The sequence below is a fragment of the Mobula hypostoma genome, chromosome 10 (assembly GCF_963921235.1).
Source record: "Mobula hypostoma chromosome 10, sMobHyp1.1, whole genome shotgun sequence".
NCBI lineage: Eukaryota > Metazoa > Chordata > Chondrichthyes > Myliobatiformes > Myliobatidae > Mobula > Mobula hypostoma.
Window position 1 is genome coordinate 133,600,201 of NC_086106.1, and position 12,674 is coordinate 133,612,874.

The 12,674-nt window shown below is 42.7% G+C and overlaps 1 protein-coding gene across 1 annotated transcript in view; it reads right to left on the reverse strand.

Moving 5' to 3' along the window:
* Nucleotides 1-3,237: 3,237 nt before the first annotated feature.
* Nucleotides 3,238-12,674, reverse strand: part of LOC134353180 (transmembrane 9 superfamily member 2-like) — a 97,519-nt gene continuing 88,082 nt past the window's right edge. Inside the window, exon 17 of the mRNA XM_063061173.1 lies at nt 3,238-4,179. Coding sequence (XP_062917243.1) covers nt 4,112-4,179 — 68 coding nt within the window. The 3' untranslated portion in view covers nt 3,238-4,111. The remainder of the gene's footprint in view (nt 4,180-12,674) is intronic.

A 12,674-nucleotide genomic window follows, 5' to 3' on the forward strand; every position in this document is an offset into this window, starting at 1 on the left:
ATCTGTGGAACTTCCTGCCCGGGATGATGGTAGAGGCAGATGTGTTGGGAACATTTAAGAGACTCTCAGATCAGCACATGGATGAGAGGGGTTAGACTGATCTTGGAGTAGGTTAAAGGGCTGGCACATCGTGGGCTGAAGGGCCTGTACTGCATTGTACTGTTCTATATTTGTCAGAACTGGGAAATGTCAGAAGAGGAGGAGATAAGAACAGGCACAGAAAACTGTGATCAGCTGGGGACTAGGAAGCAAATGACAGAGAGGGTGAATATATCCAGAAAACAACAAGTCTCCAGGAGGTACAAGCAGAACATGAGCAAGAGTGCTAGGCTAACTGAAAAGTCCTAAGGTGGATAAGTCACCTGGATCAGCTGGACTACATCCCAGAGTCCTGAGAAAGGTTGCTGAAGAGATAATGGATGCATTGGTCATGATCTTTCAAAAATCACTTGATTCTGGCATGGTCCCAGAGGACTGGAAAACTGCAAATGTCACTCCACTAAGAAGTGAGGAAGGCAAAAAAAAAAGGAAATTATAGACCAGTTAGCCTAATCTCAGTAGTTGGGAAAGTGTTGGAGTCTATTATTAAGGATGGGGTTTTGGGGTTCTTGGAGACTTCTGATAAAATAAGTCAAAGATAGCATGGTTTCTGTAAAGGGAAATCTTGCCTGACAAATCTGTTACAGTTCTTTGAAGAAGTAACAAGCAGGGTGGACAAAGGAGAGGCAGTGGATGTCACTTACTTGGATTTTCAGAAGGCATGTGATAAGGTGCACACAAGGTTGCTTAACAAGATAAAATCCTATGGCGTTACGGGTGACTAGTGGTCTCACTATTGGGACCACTGCTTTCACATTGTTTGTCAATGATTTGGATAATGGAATTGATGGCTTTGTTGCAACGTTTGCAGATGATACAAAGATAGGTGGAATGGTAGGTGGTGTTGAGGAAGTAATGTAATTGCAGCAAGACTTGGAGAAATTGGAAGAACGGGCAAAAAAGTGGTAGATGGAATACAGTATTGGCAAATGTATGATAATGCATCTTGGTAAAAGGAACAATAGTACAGACAATTATTTAAATGGGGGAAGGTTCAAACATCACAGGTGCAGAGGGACTTAGGAGACCTTGTGCAAGACTCCCAGAAGGTTAATTTACAAATTGAGTTTGTGGTAAACAAGACAAATGCAAAATTGGCAGCTATTTCAAGGGGAATAGAGTATAAAAGCAAGAGATCATGCTTGACCTTTATAAGACACTAGTCAGGCTGCACTTGGAATATAGTCATCAGTTTTGAGCCCCATGTCTCAGAAAGGATGTGTTGTCCAGAGGAGGTTAACGAAGATAATTCCAGGAATGAAGGGGTTAACATATGAGGACAGTTTGGCAGCTTTGGGCCTGGACTCACTGGAATTTAGAAGAATGCATGGGGATCTCATTGAAACCTACTGAATGTCAAAGGGACTAGATAGGGTGGATGTGGAGAGGATGTTTCCTATGGTGGGGGTATCCAGAACTAGAGGGGACAGCCTCAGATTTGAGGGGTGACCTGTTAGAACAGAGGTAAGGAGGAACTTTTTTTTAGCCAGAGAGTAGTGAATCTGTGGAATGCTCTGCCACAGACTGCAATGGAGGCCAAGTCTGTGGGTATATTTAAGGCAGAAGTTGGTAGCTCTCTGATTGGTCAGGGCATCAAAGGATAAGCCAGGTGTATGGGGTTGAATAGGATCTGGGATCAGCCATGATGGAATGGTGGAGCAGACTCGATGGGCTGAATGGCCTAATTCTACTCCTATGCCTTACGGTCTAAGAGAAATTACCTCCCCCCTCTCCCTTCACGGGTTGCAATATTTCCAGTTTTCACAATCTTTTCCCGACCCACAGCATCCTGGTTCCATTGCCACCTCCTCTTATGTCTGAAGGTCCAAACTTGTGTCCAATATCCTCTGGATTTTGCAGGATCTCATCTACCTTCCCAGATCTGTGCGTCTGCCTGCTCCGAAATGCCCACTTCCAGTTATCCCTCTGCTCAAGTGACAGATTGAGCAACGTGGCGCAGACAGGAGAGCCGAGTGTGGGGAGTGAAAGGGAAACATGCTCAACAGAACAGTTAGTAGAAGAAGGCACTTTGAGCAGCAAGCAGAGAACGGCCTGAGGGGGCTGGGGATGCTGACGGACCAAAGGGAGTTCAGGGTTGGCAAACCTATGGCATTCAAGACAGGGGCTAGTCTTATAGCCCCTGCTCCACCATCCAATTAGACCACAAGATAAACATTACCTAAGATAAAAATGAGATGCTGGAAATCCAGAGCAATGACACAAAATGTTAGTGGAACTCAGAAGATCAAACAGCATCTAGGGAGGGGAATATGCAATCAGCATTTTGGGCTGAAGCCCTTCGTCAGGACTGGGAAGGAAGGGGACAGAAGCCAGAATAAAAAGGTGGGGTGGGGAAGGAGTAAAAGTTAGCAGGTGATAGGTGACACCAGGTGAGGGGGAAGGTAGGTGAGTGGGGAATGAAATGACAAGCTGAGAGGAGATAGGTGATAGAGGTAAAGAACTGAAGAAGAAATGGTACAGGAGAGGAGAATGAAGCAAGAACAAGAACCCCTTACAGTCTTGGCCTGAAACATCGACGGCTTATTCTTCTCCACAGATATTGCCTGAAACAGAGTAGGAGTAGATGACGACGACATTGGACAGTGTTCAGAGAAGATTCACGAGAATGATTCCAGGATGTATGAGGAACATCTGGCAGCTCTTGGGCTGTATTCCCTGGAGTTCAGGAGAATGAGGGGGGGATCTCAGAAACATTCTGAATGGTAAAAGGCCTGAACAGATTAGATGTGGCAAAGTTACAGAGATGTGGAGAAATTACTTTAGTCAGAGGGTGGTAAATCTGTGGAATTTGTTGCCATGAACAGGTGTGGAGGCCAAGTCATTGGGTGTATTTAAGGCAGAGATGGATAGGTTCTGGATTAGCCAGGGCATCGAAGCATTTGGGGAGAAGTGGGGATGACTGGAAGAATTGGATCAGCCCTTGATTCAATGGCAGAGCAGAGTCAATGGGCCAAATGGCCTACTTCTTCTCCTATATCTTATGGTCTTATGTAATGACCTAACTCTGCTCCATTGTCTTATCGTCTAAGCTAAATTCTAATTATATCTACAAGACAATATACATTATCTAAACAATGAAACAAAACGTTAAAATGTAAGAAGTCTGCACAAATAAAAAGTGATTGATCTCAAGTTTATTGAAGAGATATCGGTAGATATTGGAGACATCAGGCACTGCGGATAGGTAAAGCCACCAATCTGTGCTGCTCTAGCACCAAAACACTACCCTTGATCCAAGTTGATGGGAATATTTACAAAATATCACAGTAAACAATAGAAGATTAAATCCTTGCTGCTGTTGGGAAGTGGGAACAACGACCGGACTGGGGAAGGAATGGGTTAACACAGTTCCATATATTTACATTACAAAGGTGAATGAGCTGTCTATATACAATGAATTGATCTTATTGCAATTGTTTTAATGTAGCACTAAAGAATCCACTTTCAGTAAAATTATTCAGTTATTATTTGAGCACAAACAGTGGAAGTAAAAACACGGGAGCACAACGACCAATGTCTTTGGAACTACCAGAGCAAAACTGCCTCATAACCTCAAGCTATCAAAGAGAAAGTGTGCCTTGGAAATCCAGCAACAATGCCACAGTGTGGTTCTCCAACAGTTCAAGTGCTCCTGACGGTGCCCAGATATCCAAGTGCTATCTTACCGGGCATGACAGTCCCAACCATTGGCAAAGGATCAGAAAGCATGCACTACAAATCAAATTGGAAGGAGGAAACTATGCAGTAAATGGGACATCTGAACACGGAGTTAACAGCCAAGGAAGCCTTCCTCAACCTGTCACTCTAATCATTATCACATGATTGCAAAAATGTGAGACAATCGACTAAACTAGTTTTTATTGTTGCAATTATTCTAGCTTCGCAATTAGAAGTGAACAATGTTTAGAAAGTGTCCAGGATTGAAGCTATTGATAAATATTTTAAATGCAAAAGTTAAAGAAAATACACATCATATGTGTGGGGGCCGTTATTAATCCACCTTCACAACACTATAGATCTTGTTGACAAACCAGAAACAAGCGAAAAATCCAACAGTACCTAAACAAAGAAAACACAGAGAGAAGAAGTTAATGTCAGTAACACATTACAGCATTGCAGACATTAAAAACCATCTGATCAATATCTCCAGTTAATAGGTGTAACAGAAATGCCAAATGGAGCAATAGACTGTTTGGGCCACAGGGGCCTGTATCTGTTCTGTCACATGATAATAACAGGCCCCTTTCTCTACTTTTGGTACTTGCTTGTGACTGGATTGGAATAAAACATACATCCTATTGACAAGGGAAATAATGCACAATTGTTTTAAAAAATGTTGCATATGTTTTCTTTGATCCTCCTTTAATGTTCAGTTCAGTTATTACCCCTCAACCATCAGACTACTGAACCAGAGGAACGAAACATCACTCAACTTCACTCGTCTCATCACTGAACTGTTCCCACAACCTCTGGCCTCACTTTCAACAACTCTTCCTCTCAAATTCTTGATATTTATTATTATAAACAAACAATAAAAATACTTTCTCTGTATTTGCAGTTTGCTGTTTTTTTTGCACTGGTTGTTTGTCCATCTTGTTGTGAGCTGTGTTTCACTGATCCTATTGTGTTTCTTGCATTTCCTGTGAATGCCTGCAAGAAAATGAGTCTCAAGGTTGTATTTGGTGACGTAGAGTAGTGTGCACAAGTCTTAGGCACATATGTATAGCTAAGCTGCTTAAAACCTTTGCACAGTACTGTGTTGCACAGTAAAACAGTACAGTTTTATGTATTACACTGTACTGCTGCTCGCTACAAAAAAAATTCATGACATATGTGAGTGATGATAAACTTGATTCTGATCTGGGTCTCTATTGTGGACCGAGAGTGGGAAGAGGGCAGGGAGAGGACAATCATGGTTGGGGAAAGGGAAAGGGTGAGGGGAGAGAGCAGAAGGCACCAGGAAGACATTCTGTATTGATCAATAAATTAACTGTTTGGAATCAAATGACCTTGCCTGGCGTCTGCATCACGCACCCCCCCCACCCCAGGCACTCCTCTGCCACATGTCCCACACACCTCCCAAAGCACTCCACCCTTGCCATTCCCAACATCCCTTGCTCCCACCAGATTTACAAACTCACTCGCCATTCCACACTGGCAAATACTGTACTACGAAAAAGTCTTAAGCACCTTAACTATATAAATACATATGGCTAAGACTTTTGCACAGTACTGTAAATATACTTCGATATTAAAATTATTTTGAACTTTGGCGCTTTGCTTACATGGTCTTCTGCTGCCTTCACAGTGGACGAGAACATTTTGCTAAAGTTGAATTAGTTTTATATGTTCTTTTCAGATCTCCTCATGCATGAAGGTTCCTGGTATGAGCTTTGAGTAAGAAATCTAAAAGCTGTGTGTTCAGTTTCAGGAGTCAAACAGATAAACCGAGGGAGTGTTGCTGCAGACAGAGGAAGACTGAGGCTGTGCTCTCTACTATGGTGTGTGTACACGTACGTACATACACACACACACACACACAATGCTGGAGGAAACCAATGTTTCAGATGGAGACCCTTCATCAGGAAGGTTAGATTGGCCTTGGAGTAAGTTAAAGGGTTGGCACAACATCGTGGGCTGAAGGGACCTTACTGGTATATGTGAAACAAACCACACTCTCTGTGCTGACCAATGAAACCAGTCCCTCTCCTGCAGTTCCCTATTTGCATGCAATATATTACTCCTTCAAGCAATAATCTACTTTCCTCAAAGCCTTAACTAAGCCTGTCTCAGCCGCCTGGGAAGGTATTGCATGCCAGACACGAGCCAGGTACTGTGTGAAAATTATTTTCACATACTTCATCTATATAGCAGGGTGATCCTTTCCCTTGACGGCAATGCTGAGAGTGCAGAGTTTGGAAGAACAATTCCACTTCTGGTCCACAGGTGCTTTGGATTTATCAGCTGCATGGAGAGGGGGGCAGCAGCTTGTTCTCCATATTGTACTGCCCTGGTTTGCACAGGCAGCCAGGATGACACATCCATGGTTGAGCCGACCTACGAATGACCTCAAATTTCATACCATATAATAAACTGAACTGAATTTCTCCAACTGCCATGGTAAAACTGGAAACATTTCAAATCAGTGACCCAGATACAGTGCCTATTAAAAAGTATTCACTGCCCCCTTTTTTCTGACTCTGATCAAAAGAAAAAGACTCTGTATCAAAGTGAAAACAAATCTCTACAAAGTGATCTAAATTAATTACAAATATAAAACAAAATGATTGATTACACAAGTATTTACCCCCTTTAATATGACACACCAAATCATCACTGGTGCAGCCAATTGGTTTCAGAAGTCACATAATTCGTTACATGGATATCACCTGTGTGCAGTCAAGGTGTTTCAATAACACCTCTATCTGGAAGGTCCAACTGCTGGTGAGTCAGTATCCTGGCAAAATCTACACCATGAAGACAAAAGAACACTCCAAGCAACTCCATGAAAAGGTGATTGAAAGGCACAGTCAGGAGATGGATACAAGAAAATTTCCGAGTCACTGAATATCCCTTGGAGTTGGTTAAGTCAATCATCAAGAAATGGAAAGAATATGGCACAGCTGGAAATCTGCCTGGAGAAGGTTGTCCTCAAAACCTGAGTGACTCTACAAGAAGGGGACTAGTGAGATAAGCCATCAAAAGACCTTTGACAACTCCGGAGGAATTACAAGCTTCAGTGGCTGAGATGGGAGAGACTGTGCATACAACAAACGTTGCCCCACTGTTTCACCGTCTGAACCTTTATGGGAGTATGGCAAAGAGAAAGCCACTGTTGGGGAAAACAAAACTCACATGAAATCTCAGGTAGAGTTTGCCAGAAGGCATGTGGGAGACTCTGAAGTCAGCTGGAAGAAGGCTCTATGGCCTGACGAAACCAAAATTGAGCTTCTTGGCCATCACACTAATTGCAATGTTTGGCGTAGGCCAAACACCGCACATCATGAGCTGGTGATGCTTCACTGCAGCAAGCCCTGGAAGGCTTAGAAAGTAGAGGGTAAAATGAATGCAGCAAAAAGCAGGGAAATCCTGGAGGAAAACCTGATGCAGTCTGCAATAGAACTGCAACTTCAGAGAAGATTTGTTTTCCAGCAAGACAATGACCCCAAGAATAAAGCCAAAGCAACATTGACTTGGCTCCATGACATTAACTTTGTTGTTTTTAAGCCATTTCCGAGTCCAGAGCTCAATCTAATTGAGAAATCGTAGCTGGACTTGAAAAGGGCTATTCACTCACAATTCTCATGCAATCTGACAGAGCTTGAACAGTTTTGTAAAGAATGGGGAAAAATTGCAGTGGCCAGATGTGCAAAGCTGACAGAGAGCTATCCACACAGACTCAAGGCTGTAATTGCTATCAAAGGTGCATTTACTAAATACTGACTTGAAGGGGGTGAGCAGTTATGCAATCAATTATTTTGTGTTTAATAATTGTAATAAATTTAGACCAATTTGTAGAAATTTGTTTTCACATCGACGTGACTTTTCATTTGATCAGTGTCCAAAAATAAAATTACATCCACTGTGATTCAATGTTGTAAGACAATAAACCATGAAAACTTCCAAGGAGTGTGAATACTTTTTATTGGCACTGTATCTGGATTGCCAGTAAAGAAATCTCCATAACAAATTAGAACCCATCATAAGAATAAAAATTTAAAGCATTACCTTCCATTCTGCAGCAGACTGAAATCAAACAAACTAAGTCAGTTGCTTATTTGTGCCTAGTGATCTGGTGAATGGACCATGCAGCACTGAGTGTTGGATCTGGGCTTGATACTGACCTCTGGAACTAGCTGTATGGAGACTCCACTAGTGCCACTTGTTGGACATACAATGTATATAAACTATCTTACGTACTTACATGTATCATTTTAAAAAATAATTATTACTGTTTTTTGGTGCCGCATCAGATCTGGAGTAACAATTATTTTGTTCTCCTTTATATTTGTATACTGGAAATGACAAAGCAATCTTAAATCGTGACCATTTCCCTGTGATGATTTCCTCACACACTCTAGAGGTTGTGCCCATGGGTTTCATGGCTGCTGTACAAGAAGTGGCAAACTAATGGGTGGGTGCTCGAGAAAGAACAAGTTATGGGGCTGCAGGGACAGGAAGAGGCCTGATGCCATTGCTCTGATAGGAGCTAGCATGGAAAAGGGCTGAATAACCACCTTCTACCCCTGCTTCCTGCCAGCAGTGCCTGCCCACTTCAATAATTCATTCCTACTAGCTGCTCTGAAGGTCGCAAGACCATAAGACATAAGAACAGAATTAGGCCATTCAGCCCATCAAGTCTTCTCTACCACTCTATCATGACTGAATTATCCTTCTCAATCCTATTCTCCTGCCTTCTCTCTGCAACATTCGATGCCCTGACTAATCAAGAAGCTATCACCTACTTTTTAAATATCCACAATCCATAGCCATCTGTGGATTTTGCTCTTATAATACGTTGGTCAGACTGCACTTGGATTACTGTTTTAATGCTACAGTGAAGCATGATCCTTCAAAGGAAACACAAGAGGTGAAGGGTAAAATATTGCACAACCCCACATGAGACACTAATTGGTTTAGCAGCCTCAGCTACAACTCAGATTTAACATCACAGAATCTGCTGCTAGGTGAAAGATTGTCTGTAGAGAACACTGACTGAATCACAAACACTCATCCCCAAGGCTGCTCTCTCACAGCAGAAATCTCATTTTGGTTTCTACATTAGCTGGAAGCCAACATGCCTTGGAATTAACATGTAACTGATGTCTACTGCTGGCTCCCAGATACAAAGCCTCGCCAGGCATCACAGTAGTGTAGCTGTTAGCGGCAGGAATCTGGGTTCAATTCTGCAGCTGCCTGCATGGAGTTAGTATGTTCTCCCCGTGACCATGTCAGTTTCCTCCAGTTACTCCAGTTTCCTCCCATGTTCGAGAGACATACAGGTCAGTGTTAGTAAGTTATACCAGCCATAAAGTGCTTTGAGAGACTTGTGCTCTCACACATTAAGGCTATAATCCCACCTGATCTGGACAAACACCAGTTTGCCTACCGGGCAAACCGCTCCACAGAGGATGCAATCACAACAGCCCTCCGTATTGTCTGACTCACTTAGAGGAACCGAACACTTATGTGAGGATGTTATTTGTGGACTTCAGTTCTGCATTTAACACAGTCGTCCCCCATAAGCTGGTCAGCAGACTGAACACTCTTGGCCTTGGTTCCTCCCTGAGCTCATGGGTCATGGACTTTCTCACAGACCAACCACAGCAAGTCAGAATTGGTCAGCACACCTCCACCACCCTCATCTTAAAAATAGGCACCTCGCAGGGCCGTACACACTATGCTCTACACTCTCTTCACACATGACTGCACCCCCATCTACACCTCCAACTGCATAATTAAATTTGTGGACGATACCACAGTGGTTGGCCTGATCTCGGATGAGGATGAAACAGCCTACAGGCTTGAGGTGGATCATCTGACAGAGTGGTGTAAGGACAACGACCTGGTCCTTAACACTTCTAAAACAAAAGAGATGATCATTGACTTCAGGAGATCGAAGGACAGAGTACACCCCCCCCTCCAATATACATGGAGAGGTAGTGGAAAGTGTGGAAAACCTAAAGTTCCTTGGAGTTACATTATCAAAACAGCTGACATAGACCTCCAACACCTCGATGCTTGTAAAAAAAAAAGCACAACAGAGACTCCTCTTCCTCAGAAAGCTGAAACAGGCCAAACTCCTACAAATGCTGTTGCAAAACTTCTCCAGAAGCACAATTGAAACCATCCTGACCAACAGCGCCACAGTGTGGTATGCCAGCTGCACAGCCGCTGAGCGACAAGACCTGCATCGCGCGGTGAAGGCGGCCCAGCGAATTGTCAGGATGCAGCTCCCAGGACTGGACACCATCTATTCCAGCAGACTCAGGAGGAAAGCAATCAGCATAACCAGAGACACCACTCACCCCAGCCACTCCCTGTTCGACCCCCTGCTGCCCAGCAAAAGGGTCAGGACACTGAAAGCCAGAACAAATAGACTGAGAAACAGCTTCTATCCCAGAGCTGCGGCCTCCATCACACCACTACCACAGACCAATGACTGAAACCGTGAGCACACACAGGGACACACAAGGACTCAAATACTTGCACTAACGGCACTTTGTGCATTACTGTGATACTCTGGTGCTGCTGCAACTTATTTTCAGTTACTTATCTATTTAACACTGTTTTTCTATTACTGTCTTGTTTTTATCTACCGCTTTATTTAATTGCCTGAGAGGAAGCCAAACAGAGCTTCATTGTACCTATATATAATGACAATAAAGTTCATTCAATTCAATTCAAATTATGGCTATGTTGGTGCTGCAGGCATGGTGACACTTGCTGGTTTCCCCCAGCATAACCTTAGACTGCTTTTTTTGTCGAAGTCCTGTCGAAGGGTCTCAGCCCAAAATGACAACTATACTTTTTTTTTCCATGGATGCTGCCTGGCCTGCTGAGTTCCTCTAGCATTTTGTGTGTGCTGCTTTGATTTCCAGCATCTGCAGATTTTCTCGTTTGTACAGACTGTGCTGGTCATTGACGCAAATCACACATTTCACTATGTTTTGATGTACATGTGACAAAAATCATCTCTTTAGGAGCCAGAACAAGTGAGGAGAAAGATTAGGGAGAAAGTTATTAAAGACAGCAATCTCCTCGTGTCAAGTGTCATTGACTACAGCAACAGGACAATAGTGCAGAACATAGGGTAGAAGGCGTGATTCAAGAGGAAGGGATTTACATTCTTGGGGCATTGGGATTGTTCAGAAAAAAGTTGGATGTGTATAAACTAATCTGGTTATAGCTCAGTGGGGCTGAGATCAAAATCTTCACAGTCAGGTTGCAGAGGGCTAAACTTGCTCGAGTATAGAAGACAAAGCAAACGAATAGACGAAGGAGCCAGGAGGTGCTTAGATGTACGAAGGGCAATCAATACTGATAAAGGAAATGCAAAAATCAGACAAGGAAGGAAAATCTCAGGAGGTCAGATAGAATCTGCGCAGAAAACACAATGAACGTCAGCAATTTTTTCTCTCATCAACTGGATGACCTTCCAAATATTTTCAACATTTTTTGTTTTTCTTCCTCCAGCTAATGCGTTTTGTGCTCCAGTCTAGGGGTGAAGAGTAAGAGATGAGCTTGGGTCAAGTGTCAATGATAGCTCTGGCCCTCTTTTGTCCTTGCTGATACCTACTGCATACTAATGAGCAAATTTAACTGCCACTGTGCCCTGCTCATACCAGTGAAAGATATAAAACCATAAGACTTGGAGTGGAATTAGGCCATTCAGCCCATTGAGTCAGTTCCACCATTCCATATTATCTCTCTCAACCCCATTCTCCTGCCCTCTCCCCACAACCTTTAAGACCAGACTAAGCAAGAACCTATCAACCTCTGCTTTAAATGTACTCAATAACTTGGCCTCCAGTCATCAAACGCATTGAAGTCCACAGATTCACCACCCTCTGGCTAAAGAAATTCCTCATCTCCATTCTAAATGGACATCCCTCTATTCTGAGGCAATGCCCTCTGGACCGAGACTCCCCCACTACAGGAAACATCCTCTCTACAGTCCTCTCTACAATCACTATCTAGGCCTTTCAATATTCAATAGATCCAGTGAGGTCCCTCCTCATTCTTCCAAATACCAGCAAGTATAAACCCAGAGCCAGCAAACGTTTCTCATGCGTTAACCCTTTCATTCTTGTGAACATCCTCTGCACCTTCTCCAATGCCAGCACATCTTTTCTTAGATATGGGGCCCAAAACTGCTCACAGTAATCCAAGTGCAGTCTGACCAATGTATTATAAGGCCTCAGCATTACAAACTTTATTTTACATTCAGGACCTCTTGAAATGAATGCTTACATATAGAATGTGGTCATTTTTCAGCTAACAACTCCTAATCGTCCTTTTACACCTTTAATTACAGCAGCCTTCAAAAACTAAGGCAAGCAATTCTGTTCCTCTATGTCTGATTTAAATTCTCACCAGCTTTCAGAATGACAACAAATTCATGAAATTTTCATTATTGTAAACAAAAAGTAATTGGAAAATGAATTCTATTTAACCATTTTCCCTAGTTTTCTGATAAATGTCTATATGGATACCACTTCATTTCCTTATCTGCATATAAAACCTTTCATTTCTAAATAATGATTTTTAATCAATCTGCTATCATCTGAAGTTGCTAAGTTGCCATAACAGCAGTAACCAGGAATTTAGAAGCACCTATTATCTTTGTTGGTGACTAAAATGTATTAGCATCACTCACTGAAGTTTCAAATTAAAATGCGAATTTTCAGATCTAAAGCCTTTGAAGTCCCTCCCACTGCCAATATGCGCTTATTAACTAGACAAAGGAAGATGCAGCCGTGTCTGCTGAGTTACTGTCTCATTCACCTAACCCTCAGGGTGCTGGATGACTTTATGTACTTGTGTACCACAGG